The sequence below is a fragment of the Schistocerca gregaria genome, chromosome 5 (genome assembly GCF_023897955.1).
Source record: "Schistocerca gregaria isolate iqSchGreg1 chromosome 5, iqSchGreg1.2, whole genome shotgun sequence".
NCBI classification, from domain to species: Eukaryota; Metazoa; Arthropoda; class Insecta; order Orthoptera; family Acrididae; genus Schistocerca; species Schistocerca gregaria.
This window is the reverse complement of record NC_064924.1, coordinates 555,074,338-555,093,432: the sequence shown is the minus strand read 5'-3', so window position 1 is coordinate 555,093,432 and position 19,095 is coordinate 555,074,338. Positions and strand designations below refer to the sequence as shown.

Sequence of the window (19,095 nt, the reverse complement as noted above, 5' to 3'; positions counted from 1 at the left end):
CAAAATAATTTCACAAATCTTATAATTCAGATATGGTAGAGGTCCTTAAAGAACAACTCCTGATAGTTTCATCTTTCTTTTGCAAATAGACTGAGAAAATGTACTTTCATACAAAAAAATCAAAGTTACAGGAAATGAGCATCATACTTTTTTTTATTTTAAAGCATCCCTGTTCCATAACATTTGTCCAAAAGCTTCCTGTTCATGCCTCTCCTATACTATCTAATCATCTTTGAATAGATTTTTGCTGCGTTATCTGAAGGTCTGAACCGTTCATTATCCAAACAAAGCATAGCTGCTGCAGTTCATAATCCTTCACAGAGCCCAATCTCCTGCAAAACTGTGCACATCCTTATGTTGCCCTGACTGAATGATGAAACAGCATCATAAATGACAAAGTGAAGAGTGCTTGTACTGACAATTGCCGTTTTAGGTAATCTATTGCAAAGAACATGTTTCACACATTCATTTGGATTTGAGTCCGACTGTAAAGGAATTTTTTTAATGGACCAATGTCTGCCTGGTCTCGGAATATTGGTTTATTTCGTTCATTATGGCAGGTGGACAATTATGAGACTTATTTTATTGTTGTTTAGTTACCTTGCCTCTATTGTAATTGCACCAGCTATCTTCTCCTTCAGGACATAGCCCTTGTTGGGATTCTCATCAATTTTCCCGAAAATCGATTTTCTCATCGAAAACCTCATTCCGGATAGGCTTAAGAAATTGAAGAAATTCTGTTCATTTGCATATATCACGTATACCATCGTAGAAAACATCGCTCCGTTTCAAGGTACAAGTTGGCGCACAACCTAAGAAGCATGCCTAGACTGTCCACGTGTAATATAGCTAATTTGAAAAATATGTCGAATTTTGCTCACCACAAAACACTGTAACTAAAGAATTAACAATATCTTCCAAATAGCTTTAATGTATTGTACAGCACTCAAATGTCTAAAACTAGAATTTTATACCAGTGCTTCACAAAACGCACACTCATCTCTCACAACCACAGAAAAGGTATAAAATGCTGGAAAATGGTTTTCTCTAGTGCACATTCCGCCATGTGATTCTGAAATCGGGTACTAGATTGAAACACCGACCAAAACAACATCATGCGTTCCTAGGTACACTATTCTCAAGGTACAACACTCTCCCATATTCCTCATCCGTGCCTTAGATGCCTTACGATACAACTTCTTCTCCGATTCATCCAGTTCTTCTGTTGTTTCTTAATGTGATTAAATCACACTTCGAGAACTGCAGGTACGACAGTGTGTACTTTCCATGTAGTGTTTGTTATGTCTGGTGTATAGCTGTGACGTACGATGCATAGTCATAAAGTTTTCATTATCAGCTCGATAAAACAACGAAAACTTCCGATAATTGTCAGTCTCGATATCCCTGTACATGTTCCAGATTCCTTTTGCATTTCCGTAACGCTCAAATGTTTGTTTACTTAGAACTATAAGAGATTTATTGCAAATCTCTTTTCTGCTATATTCAGACATTTCAGCGTATGGTGTACCGTTCTGTGAGCGTCAGCTTACCAGTAATGTTGTAGGAGTATGTAACGGAATAGCGTTTTAATTGATTTGTTGTTAGTAAAATAGATAACTTGTTAACGATAACATCGAAGTTCTTGATATTGTGAATAATCTTACTGTGTAAGTACAGGGCTACTATAAAAGATTTATTCGTTTTCAGAGTTCCTTATTTTACAAAGTATTAGATGTAAAAATACGACCAATGCATGAATCGGACGGTAAACTCAGAGAGTTTGTGTGTCCACCAGTTGGCGCTACGAGTGCAGTGCCTCGGCAAAGTGGCACCGAAGAAAGAAAAAAGTTCTTTTGTGTTTCAATATGCGAGATGTTTATGTGTGGTAACGGTGCAGCGTGCATTGAGAAGGAACTGGAGAACAGAACCGCCACGTGAACAGAGCATTTGGTATCGACAATTTAGAGGCGCTTTGTACATTGGCCAAATGTGCGGCCAATTGTCCTAGATGCAACCGTGGAGAGGGTGGCGGAAAGTTTCGTACGCGCTCCAAAAAAATCTAAGACACAGGCCAGCCACGAGTTAGGAATACCGCAGCACACTGTACTGAAGATTTTGCGACTGTAGTTACATTTCAAACAGAACAGTCGGCAGCTCGTGCACCAATTAAAACGGGGAGACTGTGGCCGGCGCTTTCCATGTTGCACCACCATCGAGGAAGCACCTGAGGAGGAACATTTCGCCTTTAAGTTGATGTTCAGCGATGAAGCAATCTTCAGTCCATTCGGAAACGCTAATCGCCACAATGTCAAAGTGTGTGGCACTGGACAACCTCATGAAATTGTGGTGCACAAACGAGATTCATCGAAGATCAATGTTTTCTTTGCAGTGTCATAGACGAAGCTGTTTGGGCAGTCTGTGAGCAGGCTGACAGGTGCGTCGTACCTGGATACGTTACAGTTGTGGCCGTTTCTACAACTGACTGATGATTCCGAGAGTTCCATCTTCCAACAAGATGGAGCAACCCCTCATTGAAGCATCGAGTTTTTTCGCTATCTAAATGACGAACTTCTGCAACGCTGGATTAGACGCACTGGCGAAGATGGTGTGGCTGTATTCCCTTGGAGCTCCAGGTCGCCTGATATAACGCCTTGTGACTTTTTCCTTTGGGGATATGTTAAGGACTGTGTTTAGGTAACCCTACCACCAAGAACATTGGAACAGCCCGGAGAACGCATCAGTGTTACTGACATAGCCACTGATAGGACGATGCCGCTGAAGGAACTTGACTATCGCCAGCACTTGTTTCGTGTGACCAGAGGGCCAACGAGAGAATATTTTAGAGTGCAAAATGCTAACTTGGAGACTTAACGGTTCTGTTCATACATCAGTCATATTTTTACATGTAATACTTTGGAAAACATATAGTTTCGATGACGAATGAATTATTTATAGTAACCTTGTATTTGTAATTAGCGGTTTATCACATTATTCATTGTTATGGAAATAACAGTTTCCAACAATCCAATTTGCACACATCTGTTCTCTTCCTGAGAGATGAATAATTAGTTGCAAAGAAAAGGAGGCCAATCATCCACTACTGTAGGGAACCCATCTCGCATTTTAACTCCTACGTTTTTTCCAGCATCTCTTTCCCAAAACTAGAACACCTTTGCTTTGGGGGACTGCAACTACGGGGTTCGCAGTCGGCCTTGTCTTTTCCGTTGGTTGTGATGCATTTTCTCTGGAAGTAGTGTACAGATGGCAGACAGCAACGGACACAGTAACTATCAAACAGTGGACGAATGATGTTCACATAATAATGATCTCTCCAAGATTTCGATATTAGTGCTTGAAAATGGTGCAGTTCATTGAGGAGAGCGATAGTTAGCGCCTTTTGCAGTTGCAAGTCGTTTTACATAAATTTTTGTGATGCATGCAAGATGTGTCCAGAAGCACGAGCCACTCGTAAAATAGAAAATAAGATTTCATGATATTTAGAGAAATTAGAGCGAAGGGTCGTTACTATAATGCGAAAGAGCCATTTTGTCTTTCTTCGTTCCTGCCATCACTTGTTACAATTTTTACAGTCATCTAATTCAATAGCTTCCGAATGATAGTGTTATCACTACAAGTTAGTTGTGATCGTGATTCGTAGCTCTGTAATCGTTATATACATCGGCATCATAGCGAATGCCGCGTTGTTTATGCAAGAAGGCTACACCTGTAATTATAAAAACCCATATTATTCACTCTTTTTGGTAGCGTAATTGTATTTTGGACAATTTCGTGCAGCTGACAACATCTCCTACATTCAGCTTTCTAACTTCGTTTAATACAACTCTTTAAAAATCATCGAACAACTGTTTGCTAATACGACCCCCAGCAACAGGATAACACTGTGTAGTAGGCAAGGATTTTAATACACTAACACATTTTTGTTACCATTTATTCGCATACGAGTGTTGTATACATAATCGTTTTCTAACGTTACTGAAAGATATTCTTTAACATAGCTGATCTGAATCATACATTTCCATTTAGGATTTATTGAGAATTTTGTATTCAAGCATATTTTATTCATTCACTCGCCTTTGGAAAGAGCGTCAAAGACTGTTTCAGGGTAGAAGATCTAAACTAAAAAATAGTCGACATTAAAAAAATCTACATTTAAAAAAATTAACATTTTCGTTTTCACTCTGTTACACTGTTTCTAGATTAAGGGCACCCCGTCAAAAGTCTTCTCTGCAGAGACCACACATTTCTCGTCTAAAGAGTTTTTTGGGGAAACAGGCGGAGACGAAATATCAAAAATAAAGAGAAAAGCTATGCCGTACTGCAAACGCAAATCATAACCATTATTAATTTAATTTGCTCATTTCATAGCATAAGAGTTTAGGCATAAAGTTAAAAATAAAAAAATATTTGCCCACATTAATTGTTCTAGTGGCAGTGTTGATGATAGCTGATCAACCTCAGTAATCCTCATAGATACATATAGAAGACTGATCAGTAAATAACCCATCGACTTTGGGCCGTTGTTGTCAAGCGAGTGTCGTCCTCGATATTGTATCCCATCTTGTAGACATGGGAGTGTCGTTCATGCGGTGGTGAATTGGGAGCTAAAGATATCGTGGTCCGGCAGGCAAGTTGGGCCCTTTAGAAAACGTTGTCCAACAAAGAAGAGATCACCAGCAAATGTGTCGCCCTTAAGCACTTCGTGGGGCTCGGCAAGTGCTGTGACAGGGAGAACGCACCCTCGTTTTATTCTTCAAATGACTTGGCGTCAAACATATACATGTGGCAGGAAGAGAAACCCCTACTGCCGAAATTAGTTGCTGTTACGAAGTGTCTTGCGTGCACACAGCAACTATACAGTTGTGTCACAGGGCCGAATGGCGTTACGTAACAACTATGTCACAAATAGATGGCAACTCAAATTAGCAACAATTACAGTGGTTTATTAATAGAAGTTTTACAACGCTTTACTGAATTATGAAAACTGTAAATGGCAGTGTAGTGGAATGTTCACTTGCACTGATCTGCCTTTAAACCTGCTACAGTCCTGAATACAGCGAACGATGACTGCGATCACTTGTAGAATTTCCAGTTTGGCTCTTCCTGGTGGCAGTTGTAGATGGCTTCTGAGCCCAAAGCTTCCAGATGTCAGAACGTCGGATCGGCACCAAACATTGTAAATCGGCGGAGTATCAATCAAAACTCCGATGTAGTTTGTGATATGAGCTGTCGTCCGGAAGAACGTGCATAAACGGTATGTAATAAGTTACACTTTGCCTAACGAGCACAGGAAAAGCATAACTGTGAGCGTCTGTCGTGTAGAGCTCCCGTGGGGAAGTCGGTAGAGCGTTAGTTTGACGTAAAAAGGGTCCCGAGTTCGTGCGCTGTTCGTGTCAGTTTTTGTAGTGTAGCACGTGTGAAAGTGTTGTATGGACAACATATTCCTGACATGTACTGGTGAAGGACTGCTCGGAGTTTATGATTCTATTTTAAATGACCTGACCGAAACGTTCTATTAGCAGACCGCTTTCGCATAGTTTATTTTAAAGTAGTATACCTATGGATTACAATTGTAGTTTCACAGAATATACATAAACAGTTGAAACAAAGGGAATAAAGGAACAATTGCATTGCACGTGCGGAAGTATTCATAGTATTAATAATAACAATAATAGTAATAAGTATTGTTCCAACTATTTCTACTTCCGCTCACGTAATCCAATTGTTTATTTATACCTTCTGTTTCGATTGTTTATTCTGTTAAACTACAAACGTAATCCATAAGTTTGTTACTTTGAAATAAATGTTGCGACAGCGGACTGCCAATAGAACGTTGCTATAATCTCCGAATAGTACTTGTACGAGTACATGTTAGGAACATTTTGTCGCATATAACACTCTCACACGTGCTACAGTACAATAAACTAACGCTCTATCGACCTCCCCACGTGACCTGTATGCGACATGCGCCCACAGTTATGCTTTCCTTGTACTCCGTACGTCAGATGTTACTCAATTACTGACCGGTTTACGCACGTTCTCCCGGAAGACGGTACGCAGCACAAACTATATCGGAGTTTTGGTTGGTACTCGTGGATACACAAGGTTTGGTACTGGTTTGACTGTCTGACATCGGGAGTTTTGGTTGTGAAACACTCAGTAAGACCTGCCCTGAGGTACCAACAAACTAGCTGACTGCAGAGTCGAGCCTCGTGTCTGCATATATTCACGTTTGGAGGCGTAACATAGTCATTGTCGAGTGGGCTGTCTTTGAAGCATAACCTTACCGAAGTTGCGCCTGGCTCATAGGCAACTCGTCGCTCTGGTATGTAGAGCTGTGTCCCGTATCTTCCGCAGGCCGCGGCACGTCCGATGCAATCTGAGTCCGAGAGTAAACTCGGCCGAGAGCTTCGCCTAAAGCCGGGTTTTCCTAGCAATAGGAATTCTGCGCCGCGCGAACAGGACAGGATATTTGGCGCCGGCAGGGACGCAAAACTTAATGATGTTTGTTCTCTAAGAAAATGAAAGTACAAGCGTTTCAAAATTCAGCTCACACATGCTCCTTTAGAAAGAATGTTCAAACGACGTGTTATTATTTTAACCAGAGTGCTGATGTACTGTACAGTACTGACAGATCGCATGAAATAAGAGTAAAGCAAAGTCCTGGGTTTTCCGAAAAGAAAAACAGTCAGTAGCAAGTTTCTGACACTGCGCCTCGGCAATAAAGCGCACTTGTTGCCTTTTCGCACACTTTGTACCCATTTTCCACACGAACATTATCTCACTTGTAGCAGCTGCTTCACGAGAACGCAGGTTACAACGCATTGGGTTCGTCCACGAAGATGACGTGCTACAGACGCGAAGCTTAACCGACAGGAAGAAGATACTGTGATATCAAATGATTAGCTTTTCAGAGCATTCGCACAAGGTTGGCGCCGGTGGCCACACCTACAACGTGCTGACACGAGGAAAGTTCCCAACCGATATCTCATACACAAACAGCAGTTGACCGGTGTTGCCTAGTGAAACGTTGTTGTTATGCCTCGTGTAAGGAGGAGAAACGCGTACCATCACCTTTCCGACTTTGATAAAATTCGGATTGTAGCCTACCGCGATTGCGGTTTATCGTATCGCGACATTGCTGCGTTGGTCGAGATCCAGTGACTGTTAGCAGAATAGGGAATCAGTGGGTTCAGGAGGATAATACGGAATGCCGTGCTGGATCCCAACGGCCTCGTATCACTAGCAGTCGAGGTGACATGCATCTTATCCGCATGACTGTAACGGATCGTGCAGCCACATCTCGATCCCTGAGTCAACAGATGGGGCCGTTTGCAAGACAACAACCATCTGCACGAACAGTTCGACGACGTTTGCACCAGCAGGGACTATCAGCTCGGAGACCATAGCTGCGATTAGCCTTGACGCTGCATCACAGACAGGATATAGAAAATGTTAGACTGCTGCCCTGGCCAGCACATTCTGCAGATCTCTCACCAATTGAAAACGTCTTGTCGATGGTGGCCGAGCAACTAGCTCGTCACAATACGCCAGTCACTACTCTTAATGAACTGTGGTATCGTGTTGAATCTGCATGGCCAGCTGTACGTATACACGCCATCCAAGCTCCGTTTGACTCGATGCCCAGGCGTAGCAAGGCCGTTATTACGCCTAGAGGTGGTTGTTCTGGGTATTGATTTCTCAGGATCTATGCACCCAAATTGCGTGAAAATTTATCACATGTCGGTTCTAGTATAATTTATTTGTTTTCTTGTCTTTCACTTTCTTGACGGACGTGTCAAAATTCGGCAGCTACGCTTTATGACTGTCCCGCTCTTGGACTACATGTATTAAAACAGTTGTTTGCAATTCATCGTACAACCATTTTCATTGCGTTGTGGAAATCTTGTAGATATCTGTTAACTTTCTCTTCTCTAATTGATTAAGCAATAATGGCAGCTATCGCGTGAGCCTAATCGTACCAGAAAATTAAATGAATCGTTTCCGAAGTAATAAGTGATTACTAGGTAAAAGTGTACAATAAGTGACTTTTATAAATAAATTACTCCAATCTTTTCTCACGTCATTTTGAATAATGATTTTAAAGCAGTGAAAGTCACACATGACATAGAAACACGAATGTTTTAGTAACCAACAGCAATTCGATGAAGTTATTAATAAATACGGGAGCCAGTGTAATTGGAGGAACTCTGTTCGGTAACCAGATGGTTATCAGAACAGTTGTTATTAACGCACCTAACCAGCAGAAAATTCAGTACAAAAATGCTAAAGAAAAGTGTTAGCTATTGTTTTAAATCATTAAAGCAAAACATCTATAATAATTTGGAAAGATGTGCAAATAATTGTCACTGAAATCGTTACATGGTGATATCTCTCGTTTGTAATCAAAATTGCGTTACTTTACAGCATTGTTTACTTATACGGGCTAATTTCCCAAATAAAATTCATAGAATTTAACTTTTTTAAATAATTTGAAAATATGTGTATTAAATAACGCAATCAATATTCTGCACAGCTACAAAACCAGAATACAGACCATCATGTCACACAGTAAACACTTCCACAAAAAATTATGAGGCGCAGAATCTACACAATAATATTCATTTATAATCTTTGCTTGCCAGTGCTGCTTGGTTTAATTTTTACTTTATTATTTACTTTCATTCAAAACAGTAATTACACTTACTGCCTCTCGTCGTTAAATAAACTAAGTTAACTGACTTATTAATTTTCAACAAAAGCAAAACTAATATAGATTTTGCTTCATATTTCTTTCTTTGACAGGAAAACGACACTCGGTTATATTAAATTAGGGAAGGTACAAAGTCCTAGTCTAGGTAACAATGACAGGCTGATGAAAAGATCAGGGAACTAGAATTTTACGTGAGTAACATTATTATTTAAATTCAGTAAAAGTTACTGAAATTCATCGGGTGTTACTTATATAAGTTCTAAGCTAATCTGATGTGAACAACCTTACAGGCTGTTGATGCTGTAATGACGACGGTGTTGGCATATCCGACAAACTCCATTAGCTCCAGTTGTTACAAGAGCACTCTGGTTAGTAGAAAATTATTACGAGGCAAGATCTTGATGTTGTTTAGACTACTAGTCATCTGCCCGCATAGGTCGCAATCACTGTGTCTAGAAACTGAGTTTTGGCCTCACGTGGACCAGCTTCTCGTCTTTCACGGTATACACACTTCAAGTCAGTAAATTGGCAAGTACTGGAGTGACCAGTGTATGCAACCTCTGACGTAACACACGCAGTTCCAACGTGCGCTGTTACCACTAGGGTCTACTCTTTACAGTTATGCAAAGCACCGAACTTTCCCCAACGTTTTCCTATTGCTTCCCTAACGACAGTCACCCAGTGTAGTAGTTATGTACATACAATTAGAAAGGTTGTTCCAATTCGTTTTACAAAACATATTTCAAATAAGAATAACATAATTGATTCCAGTAACACATGAAATTTCACAGCTACAAAAAAATGGTTCAAATGGCTCTGAGCACTATGGGACTCAACTGCTGTGGTCATTAGTCCCCTAGAACTTAGAACTACTTAAACCTAACTAACCTAAGGACATCACACACACCCATGCCCGAGGCAGGATTCGAACCTGCGACCGTAGCAGTCGCACGGTTCCGGACTGCGCGCCTAGAACCGCGAGACCACCGCGGCCGGCTCACAGTTACAGATTAATCAACATCCATAATAGTATAGGAAGATACAGAGTGTTACGAGTATAAGATATTTATCTGTTGATGACAGTGGACTGTAGAGAGTGTACTAAACAATATTACCTTAATATTTACTTCATTTTCAGACTAACAATTGTGGGTATTGCGAGTGGTATGCTTTTAGGTTGATTATTACATACAAGAACACCTGGCACAAGCAGATTAATGTTTTCTTTTCCCCTGGGCAGTGGGTCAGATGCTTTAGTGTAAATTCACGGACGCAAAACCGATGATCTATACTGATTGGTGTAGTCTTTTTCGTGACACACTTAAAACCGTGCAGAAAACGTCAGGTAGTACAGTATGTCGTGTGTTTTTGCGAAGACTGTTAGACCCACAGAAAAAAACAACTAGCACATATTAAGGTACAAACGATCATAATATCTGTACCTATACCCTTAACTATTTGGATAATACCTGAGAAAAAAACATTTAAAAAATAATGTCACATCTGCAATGCACCATCACATAGGCATAGGACTGAAGTGCCACACACGAGCTCCAGAATATTTTGTTCTATAAGCAGCTGCAGTGTTGTGCAGTGGTCTATGATGATGATCCATAATCCTGGTGTTCCTTTGTAAACAACGCAGGATGGTAACACTACTCCAAAATCCAGTGAATGGTCAGACCTAGCACCATTGTCTTTCTGCTGGAAGCACAGATTTTTCTCTAGTTATATTATTAGTCTTGTTTTCTATCAAACTGACTAAGCTGTAATGTTAATGTTACATTTAATTTAGATAATTACATATATAATGTGACTAATTCGTAAACTATGTTGTAATGACGTAAAAAGAGTCTGTCTACTTGCTAATGAACATAATTTCCATTTACGTATTGCTATATTTTAGCCATTTATATATTAATTTGCTTAAAAATAAAAGTATTTACTTTAATGCGATAAGCAAGTAATCAATTCATTTGGACTGCCTCAGCCAAAAGTTTGTAAACGAAACATATTTTGTGAAATAGTAGGCTAGTAGCAGCCTTATTCCTATCCTATTGAAAGCCGTACGCAATTTGTAGAGAGAATATCGAAAGTCATCTTCTCTTATAGGTCTCATATTGAGTTAGTTGTCAGACAATCTCAGTACGATGTTTGTCTACTACTGACATTCCTTTTAATTATATGAATCTTTTTCCCTGGATATCACGAAGAGGAGTTTCAGGAAGCTGCAGATGTATGTTTTATTTTAGTGTAAACAATATAATTATTTAAAGATGTGAAATATTACAGTATTGCAATCGTAACATGATAATATAAAAACCACAATATTAACGTCAATGGTCTTGCCGATGTCGATACACCGGTTCCTGTCTGAACACTGAAGTTCCATCGTGCATGGCCAATAATTTTATGGGTGAACGTCCAAGTATGTCACGTGCTGTTGACAGTTATTTTACCTTTACGGTAGAGGGGACAGCAGGGGCTGAGGCGTGAAGTACCTTATCACCGCACCATTGTCCTGGATTCAATTCCAGACCTCTCTGCAGTGCCTCATGAAGTGAAGGCATGTGACTGTTGATGGTGATCCGTCCGTGGGATGGGGACATTAAGTTCGACGGAGAGGAGAAGGCTATGCGCCGGCACCAGATTTCCTCCTCCCTCTTCTGTCATCATCTCAAACACGAGCGTGACACTATGCTACACGCGCGACATTACAGTTGTCTACACATAGTAGATACACTTACGCGCACAACTCTCATGCTTCAAGAAGGAAAGGTGTCTCCGGGCGCGAAGGACAGAAAAAATCTCCGCAGTTAGGCGGGTGAACCTGCCTTTTGGGGTCTCCTAGTCACATGTGCCACAGTACTTGACTTTATAACATTAAATTTAAGAATCCCCCCTATGATATACTTCAGTGCAGTAGAAGGAGCTGCCGTACAGAAAATTCTGTAATTCACTCTTATGCTCCACTCTCTTACTAGCAAGGCTTTTAATATGAACTGGAAGGCTGCTGAGTACACGTCTATCCATATAAAGGACTCTTACACAAACTTTAGTTTTTGATCTTTGTTTTTGGTCCTATTATTGTAAAATACTCTGCATTATTTTTGAAGAAAGGGAGAAATTGGTAACAAAGGACATGGATGAGTATGTGTATTGTGCGATAGTTTTCAAAACACCATGTTTTTAAAAGATGACTCTGCAGTTCATTCTAACATTAGGTACAGTACTTACAGTACACCTCTTACCTGTGGAGTGTAACTCGAGTTCGTTTAAAAATTATAATGTAACTCATTATGAATGAAGATATGCAGAACGAACTAACTTCTGTATTTTTAAATCGCCTATTCCTTTAATCATATTCATATCAAATGTATGTGACCAAGGCGATTCATAAGGTTGTAGGTGAGAGTTTTGGTGTTTAGGTTTTAATCCCGAAGGCAGAATGCTACGTGCTGGGTGTATTTTATTGTATGAGTATATTTTAGGTTCATGTTCTACCGCTATGTGAAAAGTATTATGTTCATGTATTGAGTATTGACAACATCTGATGGCAACCATTTACACTGGAAAATTTGTGGATATTGTCAAATATTTAAGTAGCTGCCTTTTCACTATCAGCACTAGTTCTTTTTTTCTTTATATTTTTACATCACCTACACAAAGTATAAAGCTTACACCTTCCGATACTGCAAGTGAAATGTCATCAATGAATATAAGAAAAAACAAAAGATGCAAGATAGAAATGTGTGGTACAAAATTTCTGATAGTTATGGGAATAGAACCCCGAATCCTCTGCTTTGCAGCCAGATACAATGACCCCACATATATATATATATATATATATATATATATATATATATATATATGTGTGTGTGTGTGTGTGTGTGTGTGTGTGTGGAAAAAGAACTGTGGATCTTTAATAATTATAATGGTATTTGTCAACAAAAATGTCAAAAAAGTGAACATTGTATCTGGGTGATATATATAAACATTGCACATCAGTAAATATTACATTGGTACGTTACACTCACCATATGACAAACAGTGGGGCAGAATTTACTCTCATTAAGAACACCTTAGTACAAATTCAAGCATGTTGTGTAAAATAAAGGACACCACTGAACATTGGATGGACCCAGACCCTGAGAATAGCAGCTAGATGCAATGACCACTTTTTTAATACCTTTATTGACAAAAACCGTTGATGTTGCAATCGTTAACGATCTACATTTCTGTTTTCATATACACATACATTACATATATAATAGATAATACATCAAAAATATTACAACATCAGTATATTACACTCACCACATGACGAACTCTGGAGCGAAATTTAATATAATTAAGAAAACCCTGCAACAAATTCAAACAGTTTATCTAACATAAAGGATAACACTTAATTATGGAGGAAAACCCTGTTGTGCAGATAACATTAAATTTATGAATTTATAATGTCGATTACTGGATAGTGTATTAACATTTTTCTGAGGATACCATTGATCAAACAGTTAAATGCATTAGCCAAATCCCAAAATATTGTGACTGATAATCTTTGTCATTATTGATCATGTTAGCTTTAAAGTCAACTTCTCACTTCGATGTCTTTGCTGAGGATGCCCATCTCGTTTATTGAAAGATTAGGCTGCACGGAATGTGGCTCTGACTCTGGCTGTTTGTTTGCTTTCAGGCACGTACGGGCGGCAGTGCAACCGGACGTCGCAGGGCATCGACGGCTGCAGCCTGCTGTGCTGTGGGCGCGGCTACAACACGCAGAAGACGCTGGTGCGCGAGCGCTGCCGCTGCAAGTTCCGCTGGTGCTGCTCCGTGGAGTGCAAGGTGTGCTCCCGCACCGTGGACGTGCACACCTGCAAGTGAGCGGACACCCCTCGCAGGGGAGAGCCGTCGTCAGGATTGCGACCTGCACACCTGCGAGTGAGTGGACACCCCTCGCAGGGGAGCGCCGTCGTCAGGATTGCGACCTGCACACCTGCAAGTGAGCGGACACCCCTTGCACAGGAGCGCCGTCGTCAGGATTGTGACCTGTACACCTGCAAGTGAGAGGACACCCCTCGCAGGGGAGCGCCGTCGTCAGGATTGCGACCTGCACACGTGCAAGTGTGCAACACGTGTGTGCCCTTCCCTGTCGTACACCCCAGCAAGGTGTGCGCCGGTGTCAGGAATGTGACTTGCACAACTGCGAGGATGGCTTTTTGCAGTCTGACGTCTGCTGCACAACGGCTCTAGCAAATGGGAAGTGTTTGACTGTGTTGTCCACGTGTACACCTGGAAGTCACATCACAGATTGAAATGAACTTGCCGTTGATATAAGTATGGACACACAAAAGTACAAACGATGTCATGGCCATGCCCACTTAAAAAGCACTACTGTAAAGTAGGGCCTGTCATCTTAGTTGTGAGACCAACTACAGAGTTTCACGAAGGATAGTTGCTTCTTACACAACTGCTACAAGACAAATTATTGTAATTCGGCACCCAACTGTCGAAGCATATAGTCTCGAGATAAGGAAGAAAATTTTCTACCAGTCATACAATTACGTTAGTGCATGTCCATGTGACAAAAATTCGTAATAAGCTTACTGATACATCATTGCTGATGACTGAAACATGATATAGCCCAATGTGTTGTACCCTGCTGCCATGTGTAAAATTCAAGTGAAAGCTGGATTTCAGATGTTAGGAATATTTACTGTGTAGTTGCACGCAAGAAACCTGAGGTCTCTAGTATTATTGCAAACGAATTTGTTGCTGAACTGTAAATACTCAAAAGCTATTAGAGTGAAAGACTAAGTGAATGAAAGTAATGTAGTTTTCGTTTGAGAATCATTTAAAAAAATCTTCTCGTGGCAGCTGACACACACCAGACGAGGTGTCGCCTTGAAGTGACACGATAAGTTTTGGTTTTAAGAAACGGCTGACTACAGCAAGATATATAAAAAGTAAAAAAAAAAAACATAGTCTTGAAACGAAAAGCTCAGTACTTTTTTGCGGAACATAAATTGCTCAGATAATAGTACCTGAAGCCAGTGAAATCAGTACTTCAGTACAGCCATCAACAGTTTATTGTATACAGCGTGTTGAGAATTGACAACATTTTCTCATGTTTAATGTATAAGCTCAAGGTTCTACTTTCTAGAGCTCTTCTCTTATCGGCAGAGATATTTCTGTCATTACGGTTCCCCCTCAAGAAAGGCTAAGTAAAATAAAGGGCTATTTTTTCAAGTTCCATTTTCTATGCTGCTTTTTTTCTATTGACGTTTGGAAACTTGTATATCTGAAGACTTTAGTCATCTTCTACCGCACTTCATGGCCTAGGAATATTGTCCACTACGACTTAATTCACTTCTGTAAAGACACTATAGTCAAACTGTCATGGAGATATCATATCTTCACTTTGGGTTCACTATAGTATTTAAGTCCAACGAAAGCAGTTTAGTTAATACAAAGTCAGCTGACGCTATATGTAAAATTTTAATAAGACTTAAATTTGCACCTACACGCAGAGTAAACGTTGATAAGTTTTTGGCTTTATTTATAGTGGGTTTGAAAGATGAGGCTTAAAAATTCACACGGCAGTGTTACTTCCTGAATTAGAGTAACCTCTTTCCTCTCACTTTTAACAGAAAATTCGAAGAAGGAACAGCTATTTATTGCAATAAAAATAAGTTTTACGTTCCAGTCGTAATACTAAGTAGCACGGTTTGGTTTCGCCGCCAGGTGCATTTTCTTCCTGCCTCACACTAATATTTTCCTTCTGCGTAACAGCATTGTCACATTCTAGTGTCAATTTGATGACTCTTAGGTGCTCGATGTTTCACAGTGTCATTTGGTGATGAGAAACAATATGTTTCGCATCTAATGTATATTAAAGTCTTTGAAAACATGTGTGATTATTTCCAGTTGAGACTAATATTGCGTAATGGTATTCTTTTCCAGCACCTCAGATGCACGAACACAAGCACGAGGTTTACGCATTACATCATTTGAGTGTTTATATGAAGTCCAAAATATTTGCTAAGTGAATAGAATGTCTCACAAGTTATCTACAGCCGATGTAGCACACTTGTTGTTCAAAAACGTATTGACTCATTCGGTTGACTGAATAGAAGAGACATCTCTTCTCATACTTTCTAAATTCGCTTCGGTTGGTCTTGAAGCTTTGTAAAAAATTGTCTGTGTCACTCTCATCTTCCGTTCAACATCGCACTGAAAAAAAAAGCAAGTATATTATTCATCACAGTCACAAAGCTCAAAAACTGCCATTTCCACGACGCATAAATCCGTCACTGCTTTCATATTTATTACCATGAGACTATATTATTAGCAATCACTGTTTCGTAAATAACTTTCATGAATACTGGATGCAAATATAGATATGTATCCATCATCTATCACATCAATCTCACACAATGTTTTCGCCGCAGCTTCAGAAAAACTGCTCTTTACGCTGCGAATAGCACACTTTGTTTCCAAAACAAAGCGGCTTTTCTTGCCCTTACCATATCCGTGGATGAGGAAATGGTAATAAACCAGTGGAAGATGTTTCACAGAAGCTACTTTAAGTTCCTCAAGGAATTCCCACTGCATATCTTTTGCAGGTTCTGAAACTTAAGACATTTGTGTTCTGTTCCCACATGTGTTGAGCCTATCATGGTTATTCGTGACGCCTTTTCATGAGACAACCGTCCAGAGGGATTCACTTTATTGACCTCCACCTGAGACTCCAGAAGTGTACTGCAAGAAACGCATGCCTAGAAGTTGCAGACATGTACCCCAGATCCTGCCTTATGCGATCTGAACCACTACATATAAATGGGTCGTCCTGTACAACACACATGCTTGTAGTGCTTTGGTGTGTAGTCCCCATATCTGTTAAACAAAGACTAACAGTGACGATATTGTGAGCTGTAAACGCTTTCTATGTACCAGCGCACCATACAGACTGATCCTCTTTTATAAAAGATATTGTACATAAAAGCTTCTTGCCTTCTGTGTACGGAAAATACTACACAGACCTTGTATCAGTTTTGTAGATATAGTACAAATTATGTGTAGCATTTTGTAAAATTTATGACAGTGTACTTAACTTTTGAGTGGTATGTTTATTGGAATGTGCTGTATTATTTATTAGAAAATAAAAAACTCAAATGGACACTAACCGTCTTGCTTTGATATTTTTCTTTGAGGATGGTTCCAGCAAATAAAATATTTTTTTAATGAAATTACTTTTAAATCCTGGCTGTATTGCATTAAAGAAAAATGTGTGCTTAAGCACTTATCAGATTTTATCTCACTGTTATTTTCTCTTAAGTATACATTAACTCAGCAATAGTTCACTCACAAAATTTCGCACTGCTTGCTTTTTGCTTACTTCATGTTGTTTCTGCATGTGTAAATAAATGTGTTTCAGATGTTAAAGCAGATTTTATGTTTATCTCGTTATAAAATTCCTAATTTAGTAACACACATTACACAAACAAAATAATTTACTAATTTAACATTCTGATACAATTTCCAATAATCTCTGTCGACGTAGGAGGCCAAAATACGTCGGCTCAGACACTTAGTGCTCCAATAAGGCAACATTTTAATTAAAATAATATGGAAGCATTTATTATTTTTCATGAAGAATTTCTAGAAATCCATGATTCCAGATCTGTATTACTCAGAATCCATAGTATCGTTTGATATGCTCTACCATAACATTTCACTTAAATTTTATTTTGATAATCGTAATCACGAACATAAAGGCCTTTAATCAGTTACTTACTTGTTCCATAGATCGTAACCACAACATACGTTGATAAAATGGACTGTGTGAGTAAACTAGTACGCACACACTCACACACACACACACACACACACACACACACACACACACGGGTGCTCGCGAACACACACATTATAGTCAATTTTACATTTACCCACGGAAATAAAAGCTCTAGCAGCAGCAGACGACTCCTATACCATAGAGGAATTGTGAATGTTTATATGGTTACATGCTGATCATTTACAGAGTTTTTTTCAGAAATATCTATTTTTATTCAAAAATTCTTCTGTGGTATAGAAGGAGTCCTCAAAGACAAGGATCTTTAATCTACATTTGGAAACAGGTCTTCTATCAGTGAGCCATTTTATTTATTTACTTTCAACATGCTGGGTGGTAACAGGCAACAACTAATTATGATTCAGTGAAATTACGAAATCATCAGAGCTACAAGGACGTTTATTTCTATTCAAATGGCGATCTGTTTCGGACCTTAGTCCATTATCAAGCCATTCACATAAGCACTGCCATAATGTGTGTACAATGGGCACATTGCTTGTGTGAGTGGCTGAGTGCAGGGTACTACCTCCATACGACACTCCAGTGATGCATCCGTCCGAAACTGGTCGCCATTTAAATAAAAACAAACTTCTGCGCACCTTCCACGGTTTCGTAATTTCATTGAGAAGTTTTATTTCCATGGATAGACTGTCAGAGCGTTTTATAGCAGTGTATTTCACCCCGTTCTGTGCCAAACCTAGACTCATTAAAGAGTAAGAAGACGCCATTTTTCCTTCTAATGTTGAATGTGTGAATATCTGTGTTACATTCAAACTAAGATGGGCTATTGAAAACAAATTTAGTAAGTGAATAAATGTGCTGTGAGTCTGCGGTTAAAATTTGTAGCTGCTTAAAGAGATTCCTGGACAAAGTACATGTGTGAACCATACATATAAGTCTAATTACTTTCTTTTCCGCAATAAATACCTTTCTGCTCAGTGACGAGCTATCTAGAGTATTGTCCTGTAAGATATCAGTGAACGAAAACATGCAAAATATGTTAGCTTACCTGGTCTATAACACCAAAGCTGAAAATTATCCTTATGGCAAAACTAGCCAAACCTAAGCAAGTTTTCAGCAATAAGCACGACTAAAAACTTAGAAATTTCTATCCCGTTTATTATTTCTTGTTGCTATCCTAGGGTAATAATATGAGAGATTGGCAGTAAAAACTGGATAAGCTGCGTTTTTTCAAAGTTGAAGCTAGCCAACTTCATCTACATCTATATCTACAGTATTACTCTGCAAGTCACAATTAAGAGCCTGGCAGAGGATTTATCGAACCACCTTTAATCTGCTTCTCTACCGCGTAAAAAACGAACACTTAGATCTTTGTGTGCGAGTTCTAAATTCTCTTATTTTATTATGATGATCATGTCTCCCCATGCAGGTAGGCACCAACAAAATATTTTCACACTCTGAGAACAAAGAAGAGGATTGTAATTTCGTGACAAAGTCCTGCCGCACCGAAAAATGACTTTGTTTGAATGACTGCTACGCCAATGCTTGT

At 39.4% G+C, this 19,095-nt stretch overlaps 1 protein-coding gene across 1 annotated transcript in view; it reads left to right on the top strand.

Annotated features, from left to right (window-relative positions):
- The window catches only part of LOC126272703 (protein Wnt-5b-like), a 542,678-nt gene extending 525,761 nt beyond the window's left edge, over positions 1 to 16,917 (top strand). Inside the window, exon 7 of the mRNA XM_049975739.1 lies at positions 13,428 to 16,917. Within this exon, the coding sequence (XP_049831696.1) occupies positions 13,428 to 13,615 (188 nt within the window). The 3' untranslated portion in view covers positions 13,616 to 16,917. The remainder of the gene's footprint in view (positions 1 to 13,427) is intronic.
- Positions 16,918 to 19,095: the final 2,178 nt, after the last annotated feature.